The 23,024-nt window shown below is 37.9% G+C and overlaps 1 protein-coding gene across 1 annotated transcript in view; it reads left to right on the top strand.

Annotated features, from left to right (window-relative positions):
* Window positions 1-23,024, top strand: part of TFCP2 (transcription factor CP2) — a 68,490-nt gene extending 45,466 nt beyond the window's left edge. Inside the window, exons 6-15 of the mRNA XM_020966109.2 lie at window positions 268-420; window positions 2,192-2,302; window positions 2,741-2,829; window positions 5,114-5,162; window positions 5,407-5,500; window positions 13,014-13,104; window positions 13,869-13,996; window positions 14,675-14,817; window positions 17,541-17,592; window positions 18,232-23,024. Of these exons, the coding sequence (XP_020821768.1) occupies window positions 268-420; window positions 2,192-2,302; window positions 2,741-2,829; window positions 5,114-5,162; window positions 5,407-5,500; window positions 13,014-13,104; window positions 13,869-13,996; window positions 14,675-14,817; window positions 17,541-17,592; window positions 18,232-18,269 (948 nt within the window). The 3' untranslated portion in view covers window positions 18,270-23,024. The remainder of the gene's footprint in view (window positions 1-267; window positions 421-2,191; window positions 2,303-2,740; window positions 2,830-5,113; window positions 5,163-5,406; window positions 5,501-13,013; window positions 13,105-13,868; window positions 13,997-14,674; window positions 14,818-17,540; window positions 17,593-18,231) is intronic.

Raw genomic sequence — 23,024 nt, 5'->3', positions numbered from 1 at the left:
CTGCCCTTAATAGAGTCTGTAGCAGAATAATTTCTCCTTTTAACTGCCCTCATGAATGATTTGCTTCCCCAGATTTTTCCAGCTAACCAAACCTCCTAACTACCTCTGCGCTTGTCTTGTTCCCCCCTGGAATTTTCATACATGCCATTTCCCTAGCCCAGATTACTCTTCAGCTATCTCCCTCATTAGAATGTAAGCATGTCAATGGCAGAAAGAGAGGAAAAGAGCATTATTTTTATTACTGTTGGGTTGGGTTTTTTTTTTCAGGTACATTGTATCAGCACAGAGTTCACAATGAGAAAACATGGTGGAGAAAAGGGTGTACCATTCCGAGTTCAGATTGACACCTTCAAGGAGAATGAGAACGGAGAGTACACTGAACACTTGCATTCAGCCAGCTGTCAGATCAAAGTTTTCAAGGTACTGCTAACCATTTTGCTTGGTCTCTCTCCTTTTCTCTGTCTCTGTTTCAACAAATCAGAAATATAAATTGTCATTTCAAATACAATATAGTAAAAACGTGAGAGAACAAAGAAAACTTAAAAGGAAGCAAAAATGGATAGCTCTCAACATAATGCATGGAATTCATTGCATACTCTTTTTTTTTTTTAATTTTTAGACAATTGGGGTTAAGTGACTTGCCCAGGGTCACACAGCTAGTAAGTGTCAAGTGTTTGGTCTGAGGCTGGATTTGAACTCAGGTCGTCCTGACTTCAGGGCTGGTGCTCAATCCACTGCACCACCTAGCTGCCCCCTACATAGACTCTTGAAATGAAAACTTATTGCTGTGTATTTTGAATCCTCTTACATTGTGCCGTGCACGTGACATTTTTTTCTTTTATTTTGTATTTAAATTTTGATATTTTTTAAGTTTTAGAAAAATAAAATTTTTTTAAAATATAGCCTAAGCTAGAAGTGTGCTGGCTTAATTGTGACAGCTGTTCGTTTTTAGATTCGGTGGGTGGATGCAGAAACAAGAATCCTTTTCTGAGCTTGATGAATTCAAGTTACCTGGCCCAAATGAACACCATCCTCCAGTACTGAAAGAACTGGCAGATGTGTTGCTGAACCATCGTCAGTAATATTTGAAATATTGTAAAGGTGCTAAAAGACTAGAGAAGAGCAAATTACACGCACGTGAAATGTGTATGTCATACCAAGATGGGAGGGACAGCTGACAGTGATGACGGTATCCAAAGAGATTTTGATAGACTAGAGCAAAGGTGTCACATTTTCAAACTTAGTCAATATGAGTTTGACACCACTGGGCTAGGGTGACCTCAGTCCAATTAGGTGAAATTTAGTAACAATAAATGTAAACCCGTACACTTAGGTACAAAAAAATCAGCTCTACAGTTACAAGATGGGCAAGGCACAGTTGGTTAACAGTTTATCTGAAAAAGATCCAAGGGTTTTAGCAAACTGCAAATTCCACTAAACTTTGGTCAACAATGTGGTGTGACAGCCAGAAAAGTTAGTGCCATTTGTCTACGTAAAGAGAGACATAGTTTCCGAGAATAGGGAAGTAATAGTTGCCTAATGCTCTGCCCTCATCAGGCCTTCTCTGAAGTATTGTGTTCAGTTCTGGGTACCACAGCTGAAGATAAGCTAGAGTGTATCTGGAGGAAGACAGCTAAGATATATTGAAAGGCCTTGATTTTGTATCAGATGGAAATCACTTGAAGGACCTGAGAATGTTTTAGCCTGGGGAAAAGAAGTATTGAGGCCATATGATAGCCAGCTTCATACATTTAAAGGAATGTGCTGTGAAGAAGGAATTTGACTTATTATAATTAGCTTCAGAGGAGAGAACCAGAAATGCAGTGGAAGTTGCAAGGAGGCATTTTAGGCTTCATGTCTGGGGGAAAAAACCCTTCCCTAACACTTAAAGTTATCCAGAAGTAGAATAGGCTGCCTCTAGAGGTAATGACGTGTTCTTCCTTGAAAGTTTTCAAGCAGAGGATGTGTGACTTACTTTCAGGTATTTTATAATAGGAATCCCTTTCAGGTCTAGGTTAGACTAGATGGCTGCTTAGATCCCTTTCAACTCTCAAATTCTGTGATTCTTTGAGCTTTAAGGGATTGAGGAAGGCCGTGAAGTTTGCATGGTTTCACCAAACAGTTGCCAACTATGTTAGTTAATCTGTCTCTATCAGCACACATTTTTCAACCAAAATTTGTCTAATTCTAGCCCAAAGGTGCAGACAGGAAGCAAAAAACAGACAGGGAGAAAATGGAGAAGCGAACCCCTCATGAAAAGGAAAAATACCAACCTTCCTATGAGACAACTATACTCACGGAGGTAAAAAGATTTTTTCAGGAGTTCATTTCAGTCTTTTTCTGAGTGATTTGCCTTTTCTCTGGGAGTTAACTTTTCTGTTACCCAACTAAAACTAACAAGCCTGCTAGGTAATTTATGGCATAGAGAGAGTTTTGGGCAAAACACCTGCTTATCAATGCATTTATTTTTCCCCATGCAATCATAAAGTGATATGGGATTCATGTATTTGCCTTGTAATTCCATATTGGTATGAGTAGTAGTCCTGGGAGAAGTTCCCATATGTATGTAGGCCTCTGAAAATAGAGGAAATTTGTGAGGTTAGGACTTTAGAATCAAGATATGGGTCTTGTGTTTCTCTGGGGAGATCATCTTGCAGTTCAGATAACGCAATTTTAAAGAAGAACATAAGAGTTAAGTCTACTAAGTCTACTTTATGTCTGAGTTGTACTTTGTTTTCAGTGTTCTCCATGGCCTGAGATCACATATGTCAATAATTCCCCATCACCTGGCTTTAACAGTTCCCATAGCAGTTTTTCAATTGGAGAAGGGTAAGTCTTAGAAATGAAATTGGCTTGTTTTCGAACTCCAATATATTCTTTCATGACCTTTCCAGAAATGAGGTGTACATTTCTAGATCAATAATAATAATAGTTAACATTTGTATAGTGCTTTATTGTTTACAAAACACTTCCCTCATAACAATCCTAAGAAATAGGTAGTGTAAGTATTTTTTCCTTTTTTAAATAAAAGGAAATTGTAGGTTAAGAGATTTGCCCAAGGTCACACTGCTAGTAAGTGTTGGAGTTGGGGCCTCAAACCCACGTCTTCTGACCATGCCACATTTTTCCCATCTGTTTCATTTTGGTAGCAATAATTTGGTAGTCATTGTTGGACCACCTTCATACAAGATTTGAAGACATTTCTATAGCCCTTACAACCTTTTTACTCATGAAAATAGCATTTATGGTCAACTTTCAATTACTTGGGGGTGCCGATTATTCTATGCAGATGGATTTATGGAAGTTCTACCATCACCATCTTACCACCTGTCTTTCAACTGTTTATTTAGTATTCATATTATAGGAAAGTTCCTCATAAGTCCTTTTTGCCATTTGTTGACACTTTATAGATAACTGCCAACTGGTATTTGAATGTTGACATCTTACAAAGAAGGTTGAGGCTGATATAGCATGCTGGAAAGAAAAGAGCACTGTATTTAGAGTTAGAAACCCCGGCTTTAAGTCCCAGCTCTGATGCTTATTAGATTTGTGTGCTTGGCAATCACTTTAAGCCTATTTTTTCATTTGTAAAATGAGGATAAATAATACTTACCTTACCACACAAGGTTGTTACGAGTCTCTTATTAGACAATGGATATAGAAGCACTTGGTCAAGTGCATTTAATTTAAAATGCAAACTATTGTTATTATTATTCCATTTAACTCCTATCTCTCATTTCCAGAAGTAATTGAAAGTTGGCACAGACGCCAAAAAAGGTAGTTATATTTTAGGATCATAGGATCATTTATTTAGAGCTGGAAGGGACTTTAAAAGTCATTTAGACTAACCCTTTCATTTTACAGATGAGGAAACTGAGAGGGGAGTGCACCCTGGCTAGAGTGGACAGGACTGGAGAGGAAAAAGCCAAGTCAGGACATGAGGGGGAAGCCCCAATGGGAGAAAACTGTCTGAAGAGAGTTCTTAGCATTTAAAACTCTGGACTTTACTAGGCATTTCCCAAGGGCTGCATTCAGGTCTGAAGTAGTGGGGGTGGCCTATTTACATGATGTTTTCTTTCATTTATTTAGGACTTATTTCAGCTTTGAGGAGGTTTATAAGCTTAAACATAGTGCAAAAAGAGGACAATTAAAGATAAAAACAGAACAGAAGCTCAAATAAAGATAGCAGAGTGAAGACATTGCCAACAATCTGAGGCAATTAATAATGTGGCCAACTGAATTTGACTCTGGGTTTCCTGATTGCTGGGGGTGGGGTGGGGTTAGGAGAATGACACATTTAGGTTATGTTATCTGATGAAAGAAAACATAACCAACAGTCTATGGAGATAGACTTTTTCTTGGGATTATGATGTATTTATAATTAAATGGATCATATAGTCTATATAATGATAGTTCTAAAGATATTAATTTTATTTTGCTTTCTTATTCACTTTTTTTCCTCTTACCCTTTCCTTCTTTCCTCCTTCACTCTGTTGATTTGGATCTTTCACACAAATTGTTTCAGGGCTCTGGAGATACCCATGTAACAAGTGGGAAGAGGGAGGGAGAATAAGGGTACCAAAAATTCTTGATGGCCCCTGCATCACAGAATAGAAAATACTAATTCTAAATAGAGATAGAGGATAGGGGCTGGGCCTGTGATTTCATTGATCTAGGAAACTCCCAGGTAAGAACACTCCCTTTACCAGTGCTGGTCAGTACCTTCTGTACAATTTACAATCCTAGAGAGTTTCCTAGAGCACAGAGATGTTCATTGACTTGTTCAAGGCAACATAGCCACTTATGTGACAGAGGCTAGACTCAAACCTAGGTCTTGCTGGCTTTGAGAACTGTTCTCTTGCTGCACTGCCTCTCTGATTTTAAGTACAGGGTGTTCCAACGTGGTGCAATTTTAAGTTTTAATAGTTAAACTAAAATTTATAGTTCAAAACTGCACCAAGATGTTTAGAATACCCTGTATTTCTCTCAGTGTGTGTGATCTGAAGATCTACTGTTTAGAGAGAGGAAAAAAAAGGGTGATAATCATTGTAGCTCTCAGTTTTCTTCCTCAGGCTGTCATGGGCTTACTCTTTTATTTTAAATGTCTCTTTAGGAATGGTTCACCAAATCACCAGCCAGAACCACCTCCTCCAATTGCAGATGTAAGTCTCACATTGAATGCTAGCTATTTGCTATGTTTAGAAGTATTTTGAGGATTATGGTATTCAACAGATAACACTTTTAGGCGTCCCTTGCTCTAGTAGGAGAGTAATTTTGGGGGTACAGAAAATTTGTGAACGGATTAGACCCAAGTTAGCATTACCACGGAATCTGATGTGTATGATGTGTCTGCAGTAGATTACTTTCTATAGTTACAAAGTTACTCTTTTGTACTCCTGGTTTCAGAACCTTCTGCCAACAAGTACCCCTCAGGAAGCTCAACAGTGGTTACATCGCAACCGGTTCTCTACCTTCTCACGACTTTTCACAAACTTCTCAGGTTAGGATTATCTTTCTTTCCTTGTAATGGAAAACTAAGTTTTGATGTCTTCTTAGTTCTCATAAAAGGCTTTTATGTGTGCTCTTGACCATTTTTTCTTCTCTTATGAAGTTATCAGATGTTTTCTCTTTTTAAACATTTTTTGTTATCTTTTGTTTTTATGTCACTGTTATTTCCTAATTATCCAGAGAGCTATTGCTTATAACAAAGAATAAAGAAAAAGGAAAAAAATCATTTCTGAAAACTGATAAACACGTCAATCGACTCTTAACAGGGTAGGCAGTGTTCTGCTTCCATGTTTTCCCTCCTCTGTAAAGAAGGAAGGTGGGGAGATGCAGTCTCGTATCTCTTCTTCAAGGTCAAGATTGGTCATTAAAATGACATAGCATGCAGTTTCAGTTTTTTGTTATTTTTCTTTCCATTTGTGTTATTGTAGTTACTGTGTGTATTGTTTTCCTGGTTTTACTTCATTCTGCATCATTTCATGTGAAACTCTTCATGCCACCTTGTGTTCTTTGTATTCATTTTTTCTTCTAGTACAGTAATATTCCATCACATTCATATTTTATAATTTACTTAGAAATTCCCCAATTGATAGGCATTATTTTGTTTCCAGTTCTTTTTACTACAAAAAGTGCCACTATAAATATTTTTTAATGTGTTAGATATTTTTTCTCTCTGACTTTTTAGGGTATATACCTAACCATGAAATTTCTGGGTCAGTACATATGGACATTTTAGTAATTTTCTTTGTATAATCCCAAATTACTTTTTGCAATGGTTGGATTCATCACAGATCCAGTAACAGTGTATTAGTGTGCTTATTTTTTCAATGAAAAATATATTTTAATGAAAATGAAGAATGGGAAGTAGACAAACAGGAATGACATTGACATCAGTTACAGTAATTTTATACAGAAGTTAAACTAATTTAAATTAATTGCCATAACAAGGCTTCCAAAAGAGCCCAGAGAGTACCTTAGTCAGCAAACTTTTAACCTATTTGCCAGAAAGAGATGACCACCCAAGGTAACTCTGGGTCAGACTATAAATTCTGTAGAATCTCCTGAAGGATGATGGATGATTATGAGGAGTATCATTTCATAAAGCAGAGAGAAACAATAAAGAATAAAATCAATTTAAATAATGCTTTAAAGATACCAAAATATCCAATTTAGGAAAGTCAACCCAAGAACATTCAAGGATGAAAATTTAAAAAAGGATTACAAACCGAAGGGACAAAGAAAAGATTTACAAAAACCATTTCAACAAACTATTTTTTCCATCAGGGATAGTGGAATTTCCACACTTAGATCCTAAAATCACAGTCCCTCAGGTGTTTTTATTGGAAGTAGAAATGGCACTAAGGAGAACAAAGATGGAAAAGTCAGCTCTCCTGGACAAAGTAGATATAGAGGAGATCTGTGCTGGTGAAGATACAACTATGGGGGCACTGAGAGACTAGAAGGTAACTGAAGGAAATAAAGATACCAAAGGATGGAAAAAATCTGGAATTTCATTATTACCAAAAAAAAATGACTGAGAGAAGATCAATAACTACGGATCTCTGTGTGTACTCCCATCTATACAAAGTCTTTAAAACAATCATCTATATATCAATTTGAGGGTATCCTCATTGAGAGTATTAGTAGGAAACAGCAAGGCTTTTTCACGCAGTGTTTCAGTGGACCATAGATCTCATAGTTAACTGGAAGGTGTAATAAATATATAACCCCATTGTGCTTGTCATTTATTGATTATGAAAAAACTTTAAGTTTGGCAGAATAAAACACCTACAGGCTCATTTACAGCAAGATGCCTCTTATCAAGATTATTTTAGATTCCTTGAAAGATGTAACAATGGAAATAACCCTCTTCAATGAGCCTGATAATAAATATCAGGTGAAGCATATATCAAGAAGATGTAAGGTCACCAAAGGTATTTGTCACTGTGATCTAAGAGATACACCACAGAATCCAGGTCCAGAAGGGATTCTCTGTAGATGATGAGGACCTCTGGATACTTCTGTTTGCAGATGACATTGTGTTGATTACATTAAGCCCCAAGACACAGCAGGCTCCGGAAAGAGAAGTCCTGTAGTCAAAGATGTTTGGCCTGTACATACACATAGTGAAAGACCAAGTGGATAAAGAATGTCTGTTGCCCAAATTTCAACATTGTTTTGGACATATACTCTGTAGAGCTTGTCCACCAATGTGTATATGTGGAACAGATAGTCAGATGGACAGTGAGCTGGGCCCAGAACTGACAATGATGAGGAAAAAAGAATAGATTGATTTTGGGAAGTTAGAAATCTTTTACTGACACCTTCCTCTCCCCAAACTTCCCATGAAGTTCAAGGTGCATCTTTTCAATAGTTGCATTTTATAGGTATTGCTGTGTCTCAGCAACCATTGAAACAACGATGTTTCCATAGAACTAAAGATGACTGTCACACAGATCATTGGAAAGGCATATAGTCAACACGAGCAGGCTGTAGCATATAACCAATGAGAAACTCAGAACAGTAGTAAAAGATATCATCAAGGATTTATATCAAAAGAAAAGAAGATGGACTAGTCACATGATAGAGGGGTGTCAAGATGACAATCTGAGTCCCCTTGAAATTTGGGGAAGGCCTGAGAATTGAGTACCTGGAGCAGTGATTCCCCTGCATTGGGCAAGGACTTTGCCTCCAGTCTGTGGGCTCCCTGTGGCAAACTTTTGAAAAAACAGATGTTCCTGCCCCATAGGATGAGCAGGAAAGGATACGTTGTGATCATCATTATTAGAGAGAACTCCAAAATCCATGGTATCATAGATCCATTTGAGTATTGAGTCTTTTCACAGCCTTTAAAATATTGATCATTCTCCTGTTTTGTTATCTTTCCCAGTTTGCTGGGTATGAAGTAAAACCTCAGAAGTGTTTTACATTTTTTCTTTATTATTAGTGATTTGGAGTTTTCATATACATTCTCTAGAACAATGATTGTATTAAGAAATTGGGGAAGAAAACAAAAGTAATTTAAATTACTCTGATAGCTATAGCTATTTCATATAGCACATTTTATGTTTCTCTTTAAAAAAAATTTTTTTAATCAGCAAAAATTGTTCTCTCCATCCCTTCCAACCCAGTTGAGAATTAAAGAAAAACAGAACTCTTGTTATAAACATATATAGTCAAAATATGGAAATGTTTTATGTGATTACACACATATAACCTGTATCAGATTGCTTACTGTCTCAGGGAGCAGGGAGGGAAGCATAGAATTTGGAACTCAAAGCTTTAAAAACAACAACAACAACAAAAAGAATGTATGAGTAAGACTGCACATGTATAACCTTTATCAAAATGCTTGCCTTCTCAATGAAGGGGAAGGGAAAGAATGGTGGGTGAGAACTTGGAGCTCAGTTGTAAAAAAATGAAGTTTAGAAATTGTTTTTTACAAGTAATTGGGAAAAAATAAAATTAAAAAATTTTTAAAACATATATAGTCAAGCAAAACAAATTTCCACATTGGCTATATTCAAAAGGAAATCTGTCTATCTACATATATATACATATATACAAGTATTTGTGTGTACATATTATTTACCTCTCTATCAGGAGCTGGATAGCATGTTTCATCATTAGACTTGGAATAGTAGTTGCTCATTATGCTGATGAGAATTCCCAAGTCATTCAATGTATAAATTGTTGTAGTTCCATTCAATTCATTCTGTATCAGTTCATGTAAGTCTTCCCAGGTTTCTCTGAAACCATCCCCTTCATCATTTCTTGCTATACAATGGTATTCCATCATATTCAAATACTATCTATCTATCTATCTATCTATAACTTGTATTCCCTATTTTGTATGCCCATTCCCCCATTGATGGGCACCCCTTTAGATTCCTATTCTTTGCCACCTGAAAAAGTACTATAAATATTTTAGAGTTTGTTTTCTTTAGAACTAATTCCTCCTTTAATTCCTCTTTCACCCTTCTTCCCTTTCCCTCCTGTTTCCTTTTTAAAAGAAATGTATTTCTATAGCCAAGTGTTTGTGTATTTTTCCCTCCTTTAACTAGTTCAGATGAGTGTAAAGTTCAAGTGTCAGCTGCACTCCCCAGCCTTTCTCCTTCTTTATATTGATGTTTACTGGCGCATCCTAATTATGTGAGATAATTTTCCCTAACCTTCTCCCATCTTGCCCAATGTATTACTCTTCCCTCCTCTTTTGTTCTTTTCTTAAGATTAGCAAGACATAACCTAATCATTCCAAGGCCTTCTTTTTAATTAGACTTCCTTCCTGACCCCTTATCATAATTGGGTTCAAAGAGGACTTTTATCTCTTCATATTAGAATGTCAGCAGTTTACTTTTGTTTAGCCCTTTAGAAGTGTTCATTAGTGGTTACCTTTTTATATTTCTTTTACTGTTGAGTTTGAACTTCAGAGTTTCTACTCTGCTCTGGTCTTTTCATCAGGAATGCTGTCTATTAAATAAAGTCCATTTCCCCCCCGTATGATTATGTTTTGCTGGGTGAATTATTCTTGCCTGTAAACCTATATCCTTTGCCTTCTGGAGTATCATATTCCAAGCTCTCCACTCTTTCACTGTAGTAGTGGCTACTAAATTTGGTCCTCTACAAGAACAAAGGACGAACAACCATGATAATGTTATTTGTGATCCTGATTGTGGCTCCTTGGTAATTGAATTTTTTCTTTCTGGCTGATTATAGTATTTTTCTTTGGCCTGGAAGCTCTGAATTTTGGCGATGACAGTCCTTGTAGTTTTCATTTTGGGATTTCTTTCGGGAGGTGACCAATAGATTCTTTCTAGTTCTACTTTGTTCTCTGATTCTGGACAGTTTCCTTTTGAGATTTCTTAAAACATGTCTGGGCTTTTTTTTTCTTTTTTTTTTTTGGTCACAACTTTCAAATAGTCGTATGATCCTTAAATTTTCTCTCCTCAATCTCATTTCTACTTCATTTGTTTTCCTATGAGATACTTTACATTTTCTTCTATTATTTTCAGTCTTTTGACTTTATTTTAGTATTTCTTGTTGTGTCATGGAGTCATTGGCTTCTGTTTGGTTCATTCTCATTTTTAGGGAGTTTGTTGCTTGGGCAAGGTTTTGTACCTGAGCTTTTACCGTGCTGTTAATTCCCTTTCCAGTTTTTCTTCCATGGCTCTCATTTTCCAGGTTTTTTCCTTTAGTGCTATTATTTCATTTATAAAAACATTTTGAACTCTTTTTAACACTTGTTTTATTGCTTTCAGGAATTCAAATTGAATATGTGCCCAAGCTGCATTTTGAGGTTTTTCCTTTGAGGCATTTCTTATGAATATTTTTTTCTTCTGATTTTTTTTGTTACTTTGTTTTTGTTTTTAGTTTCAAATTTTTTCCCTCCCTCCACTCACTCTTCCACCCATTAATAAGGTAAGAAGTATCATACCCACGATACATATAACATCATGCAAAATATATTTGGCCATTAGCCATGTTCCGTGGAGGGGTGGGGGAAGCAACAAACATAAAGGAAAAAATATGCTCCGGTCTTCACTCTTAAGTCCATCGGTTCTCTGTCTGGAAATGAATAGCAATTTTCATTGTGACTTCTTTTGGAATTGTCATGGATCATTGTATTGATCAGAGTAGCTAAGTCTTTCACGGTTGATCATTTACAGTGTTCCACTGGTTCTGCTCACTTTGCTTTGCATCAAATTATGTGTCTTCCCAGGTTTTTCTGAAACCGTCCCCCCCGTCCTTATTATTCTCTCAGTCATATGCCACAGCTTGTTTATTCATTCCCTAATTGAAGGGCATCTCCTCAGTTTCCAATTCTTTGCCAACACAAAAAGAGCTGCTGTGAATATTTTTGTTCAGATGGGTCCTTTTCCTATTATCTCCTAGACCTAGTAATGATATTATCAGGTCAAAGAGTATAAGCCTTGTGAATGTTTTGGAATCATTTTTTTCTTTTGGGTTTGTGTCTTAAGTGTCCCTGTCACCAGAATAGCTTTTTTTTTGGTGCAGTTCTTTTATTTTTTTCCATCATTCTTCCAGCCTGCTTCCTGCCTTTGGACTTGTTAGGGCTGGGCTCTTTGTGCTTCTGGAGGGAAGGTCTGGACCAGTCCTGTTGGCTACTTTCTTGAGGCATTGACTATTATTCTGGTATCTCAAGGGCAGCTCAAGCTTGAGACCTGCCAGCCAACAGCATTCCTGAAGCCGTCTGATCCAGCAATGGCTGACAATTGGCCTTCAGTTTAGCCACTGTCAGCCATGTGAGCAGCTCTGCTGAGGCAAAAACAGAACCACAGGCTCCCCTGTGGCCTGGGGTTCCTGTCCTGGTCACTCCTTTTCAGGATTTAGCCCCAGAGTGGACCTGGGTCTGCTTCTCACCCTGGTACCTGCTGTTCCCCTTGCTGAATTCTGGCTCCAGGACCTGCAAACCTCTTTGTCTTCCTGTGCTGACTGAGCAGGAAAAATGATTCACTGTGACTTTTTGTTTTTGCATTTCCCCATAAGATTTGGGTCTGGCATGTTTCCTAGATCTGTTTAGAGGAGTTTTGTGAGAGGAACTCATTGTACTTTTCTACTGTTCTGCCATTTTGTCTCATGTAATGCTTTGAAGAAGAGAATGTGGACATCTTCTATTCAGTGTTATTCTTAAAAATTTTCTTCAAGCTCAGATTCTTAGAATCTAGCCACTGCTTAGATTCTTAAAATCTAGCCAATAGTGCACTAATATTCAGACTCCTTAAGAGTCTGCCCAATATGACAGATGTTCTAATAAACCTTGTCTTTGGCTGAAAAAAAAAAAAAGAAAAATCCTTTTTCAAACGTTCCTAATGTATTTTACCCAAATGGAGAAAATCGCAGCAAAAAATAGTAATTAAAAAGAATATGGCAGCCTTGATATTCAGAGACATTTTCATGACAGAAGAAAACAGAAACACAAGACAGTGAAATGATAAAAATGAGCACAGTTAGAACCATCCTCCTCATCTCTACTCAGTTCTACAAAGACACAGTACTGGAGGGCATATCTGCTCCGCAGTGGGACCTTTTGGTCAAAGGGAAGGCATATTGTATTCACTTTTTAACATGAGAAGGAAAATGTTAACTTTTAAGAAACATGATTCAACAGCCTCCCAGTGATCATCATATCACTACAATGGCAGAGGTAATAGACAATGCTAAAAGGAATACTATTCGTTGACTTCTTCCCCTAAATGGTCAGGAGGATGAGAAGCACCTACTTCCCAACCTGGTTTTACCATCCACAGCTGTGAATCTGGAAAAACAGAGCATGCCACCAAGTCAGTGATCTTAGATCCATAAAATGTTAGAGCTGGAAGGATCTGGGATATCTAGTGCAGATTTCTCATTTTGTAAAAATGCTAATAATATTTATATAACACTTAAAGGTTTGCAAATCTTTAAAAAACATTCTCTTCAAAAGCCCTTGTTGGTATATATTACAGACTCTTGCTGTATTCCTCATGTTTTTAATTTATTCTTATTAGGTGCAGATTTATTGAAGTTAACCAGAGATGATGTTATCCAAATTTGTGGCCCTGCTGATGGAATCCGACTCTTTAATGCCTTAAAAGGGCGGTATGTAATTAGTTTTAGAGTGAATTTGGGTTTCACACATTAGTTTGCTTTAGGATGTGAAGTCCAGAGTATTCTGTGGGGCACTTAGTTACCTTGTAAAAATTTTTTCATTATGGTGGACTCCTTATCATAGTGCCCCATATTCTATTATCAAGAGAAGATTTGGCTGGGGGGCGGGGTGGGAGAGATTTTACTGTAATTTAGGGATGGATGAAATGGAGCAGAGGCCATGATGAATATTTAAAGTTCTTGTTGTGTACTAGGTATTGTGTGGAGAAACCCAGTAGACCCAGTTCCTGCCCTCTCACTGCTTATACTCTAAAATAGACAACTCTTATAACAAGAAACACGTGCAGGGTGTGCCAACAAAATTTAAATAGTTACTACATACTGGAAATAAAGTGTTTGCGCTAAATACATGACTAGCATGAGTGTATTTTAGAGTATTTGAGTTTGGGAAGACTTTGTGGAAGAAGTAGGATTTTAAGACTTGGCTTAAAAAGAGACTGTGTATGGGGCAGAAGGAAAACAGGTTGAGCTATGGTATAAAGGGTGGCCTAATGTTATTCTGCTGAAAGCCCTGAAACAAATCTTGGGCCTGGTCCACAGTTTATGCAGTCAGAGTTTATATTTTTAGTTTCTTTTGTCTATAGGCAGAGTAGTCTTATTGGTCACAAAATATATATTATTATCTTTAAAGTTGATGTCCCATAAAATGTGCCTGCCTTAAGAACTTTACAGCTTACAAGATGCTTCCTCCCTAGGATGGTGAGGCCCAGGCTGACGATTTATGTGTGCCAGGAAACTTTGGAGTTGAGGGAGCAGCAGCAGCAGCAGCAGCAGCAACAAGAACAGAAGCATGAGAATGGAGACTCAAATGGTGCTTTCTTTGGTAGGTCGTTCAGAAGAGAACAAGATGGATTCAAAGAGAGGTGAAAGGGAGACTCAAGTTTACATGATGGGAATCCACTAAGTGACAGATGTGGGAATTCATAGAAAAGTAGGTCTGTGTTTAGAGACTTCGTTCTAGAATCAAATACAAACTCCTTTGTTTGCCGTTTTAAACCCTTCACAACGTGGCCCCAGACCACTTTTCTAATTTTACGTTACTTCCTTTCATACACTCAATGGTCCAGTCAAACTGGCCTTCTTATTGTCCTTCATACATGACACTGCATTTCCTTTCTCTCTGCTTTTTCACTTGCTGTCTCTCATGCCTGGAAGACACCTCCACCTTTTAGAATCCTTAATTTCCTTCAAGACTCAGTTCAAGTGCTACCTTCTACATGAAGCTTTTGCCTAATACCCTCCCTCCCCACTCCATTGTCCATGGCTGCCTTCTGCTGAATCACCTTGTATCTGTTTTGTATCTGCCTTACGTTTACCAACATATGTACATGTTGTTTTCCCCTCTAGAATGTGAGGTCCTGGAGAGTAGGGGGTGTGTCGTTTTTTGTCTTTGTAATAATCGTAATGGCTAGTTGATCTCTTGATTGATTAATTGTGCAGGAATATCCTTCCTTAGGGAATAATCTGGCCCTGACTGCTGATTTTTTCATTCACTTTTCAGTGTACCATGCCATCTATCTGGAAGAATTGACAGCTGTTGAGCTGACAGAGAAAATCGCTCAGCTTTTCAGTATTTCCCCTTGTCAGATCAGTCAGATCTACAAACAGGGGCCGACGGGAATCCATGTGCTCATCAGTGATGAGGTAAATTCTGAATAGAGCTTTATCGTCAAACAATTTGATATTCAAAAAAGTGTCTTATAATACAGTCAGATATACTAGGAACCATTCTCTGTTAAACTCCTTTTTTCTTTTTTCTGCTTAAAACTAAAATGTCTTCTTCAAACACCCTTGAAATACACGAGCAAAAGGGCACATGATTCTGAAGATTTTCAGAGACTAGCTATTTGAAAAATATGAGTTCAGCAGGATATCCTTCCTATTTAAGACCCCATTTGGTGGCTGCTCAAGGGCAGAGGAATTAAAGTGGCAGACTTACATTACCTGAAATATTATAAAAGCTGACTATCCCTGTGCAGATGGCTCCCTAATCCCTCTCTTCCTTCAAGATTACTTAAAATTCCACATTATTTCAGAAAGCCTTTCTCAGAACCCTCTGCTGATAGTGCCTTCTCTTTGTTTTAGCTACAGTGGCCTACTCAGTGTTTGTCTTACAAGACATGCTTCATCACCAATCTGTTCACGCCTTTGCACTTGTTTTCCCAAATGCCTTCCCTCATTACCTCTCAGTCTCACTTGATTTCCTTCAAGACTTTACGTATCTTATATGTACATGGTTATTTACTTCTTGTCTCCACTGTTGGAATATCCCTACTACAGCATCTGGCACATAGTAAGAGTTTAATAAATAATTGTTGGGTCACTGTATATCTAGTCCAAGTTTCCTCAGCTCCAGTTTGACAGTACCAAATATCCATTGGGCATCTCAAATACATGTCCAGAGGAACATTAATTACCCCCCCAAAAAAAATTACCCCTTTTCCAGAGTTCCTCATCTAGGGTAGGACACTATCCTTCTAGTCACCTAAATTTGCATCCTCAGTGTCATCCTAGACTCTTCACCCCACATAGCCAATCAGTTGCCAGATCTTGTCGTTTCTACCTCTACAACATCTCTGCAAATATCCACTCCTCTCCACTCACAGCCACCACCCTAATTCAGATCTTCACCATTTCTCACCTGGACTTCAACAATAGCCTCCGTTTTTGGTGTACTGTGTCAAGCCTCTTTCCATTCCAGTCCGTCCTCTGCACAGCTGCCAAAGTGATTTTCCCATAACTCAGGTCTGATCATCTCACCACCCCCGACAAACTCCAGTGGTTCCTGTGGCTTCAAGGATAAACTCCTCTGTTTGACATTTAAAGCTCTTCATAGCCTAGCTCCTTCCTGCCTTTCCAGTCTTCTTATACTTTACTCCTCCTTCTCTAACTCTTTGTTTTAGCTACAATAGCCTACTCAGTGTTTGGCTTACAAGACATGCTTCATCACCAATCTGTTGATGCCTTTGCACTTGTTTTCCCAAATGCCTTCCCTCATTACCTTACCTCTCAGTCTCACTTGATTTCCTTCAAGATTTTAGCTCAAGTGCCACCGTCTTCATGAAGCCTGCCTGATCCCACAGGCTGCTACCACATTCCCTCCTCAAACTATCTTGTATTCATTTTGTATACATCCTATATATATTCATATGTGTCCATGTTTTCTCTCTAATTAGAATATAAGTTCCTTGAGGCAGGGGCTATTTGACTTATCTTTATATATGCAGTACTCAGCATAGTGCCTCACACATTAGCTTTTTTTTTCTTTCTCTTTTTTTTTTTTTGGTTGGGCAATGGGGGTTAAGTGACTTGCCCAGGGTCACACAGCTAGTTAAGTGTTATGTGTCTGAGACCGGATTTGAACTCAGGTCCTCCTGAATCCAGGGTCAGTGTTCTATCCACTGCGCCACCTAGCTGTCTCCCCTCACACATTAGCTTAATAAATGCTTGTTGATTGATTAATATCTCTGAGCTAGAGTACTTGTGATCTAATAGCATTTTGTTTAAGCTTTTAGAAGTTTACTTAGCTTTTAAGTTCCAAATTCTCTCCTTCCCCACCCTTTGAGAAGGCAAGAAACACAATGTTCAGTATACATATGAAGCCATATAGACATATTTCTGCATAAATCATGTTGCAAAAAGAAAAAGGAAAAAATATGCTTCAGTCTACACTGAGTCCTTTTTAAGTTCTGTATCTAAACGTGGATAGCATTTTTCATCATGAGTCCTTGGAATTGTGGTTAATCATTGCATTTATCATAGTTGCTAAGTCTTTCACAGTTGATTCATTGTTACAATATTGCTGTTACTGGGTACAGTGTTTTCTTGATTCTTCTCTCATCTCTGTGTATCATTTCATATAGGTCTTCTCAGGATTCTGTGAAACCATCACCTTCATCATTTTTTATAGCACAATAATATTCTTTCACATTCACATACTGTAATTTATTCAGCCATTCCCCAAATGAGAGAGGTCCCCTCATTTTCCAATTCTTTGCCACCACAAGAAAGAACTGCTATAAGTATTTTTGTACAAATGAGTCCTTTTCCCTTTTCTTTCATCTCTTTGGAAGAGAGACTTGGTAGTGGTCTTGATTGGTCAAAGGGTATGCACAGTTTTATAGTCCTTTGGACATAGTTCCAAATTGTTCTCCAGAATGGTTGGACCAGTTCACATCTCCACCAACAACAGTGCATTAGTATTCCAATTTTTCTGTGTCCCCTCCAGCATTTGTAATTTTCCTTTTCTGTCATGTTAACCAATCTGATGGGTGCACGGTGGTACCTCAGAGTTGTTTTAATTTACATTCTCTTATATTAGTGATTTGGAGCATTTTTTTTTCACTTAGTCTTGTTGCTTCTTTTAGATGATTCAGAACTTTCAGGAGGAAGCTTGTTTTATTCTGGACACAATGAAAGGTAATAGAATAATAAAAATACTTTCGTTTTTATTTGGTCTGATCTGTAATTTCGTCTGTAGTATTCTGATGAGGACACTCCCTCTACCAAAATAGAACAGCAACTTCTGCAAGTTACAGTCTTTAAAAATTGTCTGGGGCACTAAAAAATTAAGTGACTCGCCTAAAGTCACACAACCAGTATGTGTCAGAGGTGTGTCACTCAAACCAGATCTTCCTAACACTCAGCATTTCTACCCACTATACCATGATACCCATACTTCTACTCTACCAGTCTTTAAGGAACTCAAGACTTTTTTCATACATTGTCTCTTTGAGAGGAAGAAAAGGAAAGTAGTGTTAGTTCTGTATGTTGGTTAAGAAATAAGCTCTCTAAGAGTTTATTATTTATTATAAGTTGTCTTATGTCATTATCAAAGTTTACTAGCTACCTCATAGTTATTTAGTTAGAGGCAGTCATCCTGCCCCCGATGTTCACATTACTTTTTCGCTGCTTTTCTGATACAAGTGCATTGTTCTGTGTAAAAGCTGAGAAATCCTCTTTCTTTCTCTGGTCTTTCTCTTCTAAGAACCTGTCACACTTCTCCCCATCCTTGCTGTGTTTTGGAGGTGACAAATGATCTTTCTGCTTCTTTTTCAGCTGAAACCAATGATAGCTACCACATCATATTGAAATAGAAGGGGAGCATCCCATGCTGGGTAGCTGCTGCTTCCTTCACCCTTTGGACACTCCCCCTCTTGCAGAGGGATATGGATAGAGAGTTGGAGGTCTGCAGGAGCCTGACTGATGGAGAGTGGGAGGTGGGGTGGTGCTACACTCCAGAGGTGGAATCCCAGCTCTCTGTTCCCTGTCCCAACCCTCTTGCCACACACAGTTTCCTGTCAGGCATGCAGTTCTGCAGCTATTTCTTAGTTACAATTTCTGGACTGTGTTGTTGTTGAATATTGATAGAAGCTTTTGTCACATCATTTAGGTTTTATGTAGGGCATAATGATGATGGGAATTGTGTGATGTTTAATTGAAAGACGTTAAACTTTATGGTAATCTGGAGCTATGTAATTTTTTTTCTAATATATAAATAAAAATGAATCTCTATATTCTTTAGACTACCCACCAACCAACTCCCCCATGACATACCTGCAGTCTCTGCTTTCACTGCTGCGTATTTGCTCCTGGAAAGCAGAATGGTAGGGGAAAAAAATTTTTTCCCATGCGCTGTATATCCTGCCATTACCCTCTTGACACCACATGGTGATCCTGCATTGCTGTGTTGAAATGTGAGTTTACATGGAGGACTGAGGAGACAGCTGCCAAAAGTGACCTCTCAGTAGGGTCAGAGATATGAAGAACGCAGCACAACTGCTTCCTCTCGCTCTCTCTTTCTTTTCTGCAGGTGGGGCACTATTACACAATAAAGTTGGCAGGATTTGAGCACTGACTGTACTTCCCAAAGTTAATTTTTTCCCACTGAAGTTCTCAGACCTTTCTTTTTACTAGATTGGACTTTTTTCTCTCTCTACCCTGTGTCCTCATTCCTTATGTAAGAGGCACTTTTGTTTTTGTAGTGTTCTTAACTTGGGTACTTTTTAAGAAAGTCTTTCCCATGTGGGTAGAAGGAGCCGTAGACTAGGAGTCAAGACCTGGGTTCTAATCCTTAGCTCTGCATTAATTCACTCTGTGATCCTGGGCAACTTAATCCTTTTAGGCCTCTCTTTCCTCATCTATAAAGTAAAGATTGTGAATAAGGTGATCTCTAAGGTCCTTTTTAGCTCTAAAATCTAGAATTCTGTGATCCTATTTGTATTCACACCCTTCCCATATGTTTTTGTTCTACTTGAAAAATGATTGTGTTTGTGACTATGGGTATTCCTGTCATGTTTTACTTATAGACTGTCAAGAATTCCCTTTACAGAATGAGTTAGGGCTGAAGAAGACAATGTTCAAAGATTGTGTATGGGTTTGGATTTTTTTTTAAGCACTTGATAAAGCTTAATTGGTTTTTATACAAAGGAAATTTTTGTCCACTAAAGTTATCCTGCAATGTAGTCTAATTCCTTTTGGTTTAAAGCAAATTGAAAATCTGTCAGGTAGAAGATTTAAAATAGTTTCTTGGTAACTTCTACATGGCTTTGACTAAAGCAACCTGACATGCCTTTTAGAGGATTTTCAGTCAGATGTCCTCATTTTCTGGGCGTAGTCACAGTTACGCCACATGCTCAAGTTGGTTCCCCAGCGTTGGTCCCACTTCTTCCTATGTCAGCCCATGATACAGTTTTCATAGATTATGCTAATTGCCACAGTTTTTTGAGAGAAGTATTCAAAGTCCCAGCAGTGAACATGCATTTGTGTCTCCTAAGGTGAGGCCCTCAGATTTACTAGTAGGCTGTTTTTATTGCCAAGAAAACTTATCAGGCCTCTTTTGTGTCAAGTCTGAAAAGGATTGGTATAATGATGAAACCTACAATAAGTGCCTGAAATGAGATTTAAAAGAAAGTAATTAGTTTTTGTTTCACTGAAATTGAAGAAATAAAGATGTATGATAGCCATCTGGCTCTACTCTCCTCTTCTCCCCCCCCCCCCGCAAAAAAAAAAAGTCACAACTTGCTTGATTTAAGCACTGCCTATAACAGTCCTTTGAAAAATGAATAATCTAATTCCAGAAGAGTATCTGTACCATGCAGAATACAGACTTGAATCCTTATCAGGTGTCAAATTCAAAGTTCTGAGGAAGAGAAAATGATAGCTGTACCAGGGCCAAATACAAAGCAATGAGAGTCCTTTTACAACCCACACAACCAAGCCAATCTCAATACTTTCTAGGTTCACAGTGCAGATCATTTTTACATCTGGATTTTAGGTGGAATTGATAATGGAGAGAAGGAGCTGATAAGATGTGAAGGTGGTGGATACTGCCAACAGAGATTGTAGCAGATCAAATGAGAAATGACATGTTTGGGTAAGGACTGAGAGTAAAGTCTGAGGAGATGGAGCCAGGTGATAGCCATTGTCACCTTAATGGTTCAAACCAAAGGGATGGGCAGAATCATAGTGCTTTCTGTAGCAATGGGGTAAGTGGGCAGGGGGCAAGCGAGGATTTCGCTATTCATATTACCCATTTTTGGTTTGATATGATAGATGAAGACCAGTGTTCCACAAACTCCTTTCTTTGGACCTATAATTAGTCTGATAAAGTTTTACTGTGGAAAAGCAGCAGTGCCTCTCTTACAAACAACCTGAAATTATATCACCATGAAGAACTGAATTTTTCATTTTTACTTTTAAAGAGAATTTAAGAGACACTAAGTTTACTTCTTCCCTGCTTTAGCTTTCCCCTTCCAGCAAGTATTTTTTTTTTTAATTTTTAGGCAATTGGGGTTAAGTGACTTGCCCAGGGTCACACAGCTAGTACGTGTCAAGTGTTTGGTCTGAGGCTGGATTTGAACTCAGGTCCTCCTGACTTCAGTGCTGGTGCTCTATCCACTGTGCCACCTAGCTGCCCCCATTCCAGCAAGTATTTAACAATTCCAGGTGGTGGTGTTTGGTTTGTGAATGAAGAGCTAAAAAGAGCCCAGTTCCTGCAAAGTGGGTTTCATTATTTTTTATTCTTTATTTTCGGGTTCCTTGGCCTTGGGGCTTCTCTAGAAATTTCATCATTGTTATTTCCTAGACTGTTAGGAACTCTCTCTGTTGATAGCAATAGAACGTGGGCAAATGCCCCACCTATGTTTGCTCTAATTTATATAGAATCTATGCTCTAATTCACGTAAAATAAGCATTATGTAATTTTTCCACTTATCCTTTTGGTAGTTGATGTAGTTCCTGAATTGCTTAGTAAGACCTCTGCAAAAAGGTTTATTTTCATTATAGTAGTATAAACAGAGCTTGGTTTTATTACCCAAACTCCAGAGATTAAATGAGGAAGGACCTAGAATACTGTGTTTGAGGTTGGTGCAGAGAGACTCGAGTGTGTTTGTTCTTTGCCAAAACCGAAAGTGGCTCCAACAACATATTGACTTCCCTGTGAAATGTCATTTATCTTGTTTTTCCTACTGTTTATTTTCATGGTTTTATTTTTTATTTTTAATGTTTACCTTGAAGTTTCCTTCCTTTCTTCATTCCTTTTCCTTCCCCCATCTTATCTTTAAACGTCTAAATTTCCTGATTATATAAGATCTCTGTTGTATTACCATGTATCATTTTATCTTAGTTTTTCATTCCATTTCCTGAATAATTCTTTTAGCCTAATACTCATTTGTTCATTTTTTTTCCTCTGACAATGAATATAGATTTATTCAGGAGATTTATTTGGTAGGGTGGGGAGAGGGAGATGGATCTGTGAGTCCATTCATCCCTGTAGGGAAAATTCGTGGACCCATGCAGATCAGTACCTGCTCTGTAATTTACAGCCTTACATAGTTGCCTAGGGGGACTGAAAAGTTAAATGATTTGCCCAGTCACACTGCCAGTATGGGTCAGGCAGGATTTAAACCCAGATCTTTCTGACTCAGCTGCTCTTTATCCACTAGGCCACAGTTGCTTCTCCCACAAACATATTCCTTAAGTTACATATATATTTAATTTGTGTAATTTCACCAAAAATTGATATTTAAATTCTAACAATCATTCTAATTTTTAACTTGTGTAAATCTGTATTTTGTTTGGCTTAGAGTAGGGAATCCTAGTTCTATTTGTGTCTTGGACCCTTTTGCCAGTCTGGTAAATCCTATAGGTCCTTTCTCAATAATGTTTTAAAATACATAAAATAAAAGACGTAGGATTGCAATTGTATTGAAATATAGCTATCAAAATACATTTTAAAAGCAAGTTTACAAACTCCACGTTAATTCTTGGCTTAGAGTAAGGTACATGTGCCTCATGTAAAACACCTATTTTCCCTAGGAACTAACTTTTGATTTTTCATTTAAGTCTAAAGTTTTTTCCTCAAGATTCTCCATATAATTTTGTTTTACCTTTTCTTCAGTCACCTGAACCCCTCTTCCCTGATCCCTCCAGCCCCATCTTCCTGTCTTTCATACTCTTAACTGGATTTTATGTCTCTCTATAGGCCATTTAGTATGGTTTCTCCAAGTGATTTTTTTTTGCCTGTCTCCATTTTAAATGTGTGGTGATATAAACTCCTTTTTCCTAGATTGTTTTTATTAGTTTCATCCATTAATTCAGCAGCCATTGAACCTGTGACCTACTGACCTTAAAGTTAACATAAGGATTCTTGGGCCTTGCCAGCTGTCCCTTTTCTACAACTTCAGAACTTCTGAGCCTTCAACTGAACTTTCTTTGTATTGTCTCCCCCAATTAGAGTGTGAGCTCCCTGAGAGCAAGGACCTTGTCACTTTTTTCTTGTACTCTGGCCCTTAGCACAGTGCTTGGTACTCCATAAGTGCTAAATAAATGCTCTTTAATTCATATGCAAA

This window comes from Phascolarctos cinereus, unplaced genomic scaffold (assembly GCF_003287225.1).
Source record: "Phascolarctos cinereus isolate Bilbo 61053 unplaced genomic scaffold, phaCin_HiC Scaffold_1;HRSCAF=81, whole genome shotgun sequence".
In the NCBI taxonomy this organism is placed as follows: Eukaryota; Metazoa; Chordata; class Mammalia; order Diprotodontia; family Phascolarctidae; genus Phascolarctos; species Phascolarctos cinereus.
This window is presented reverse-complemented; position numbering and strand designations above follow the sequence as displayed.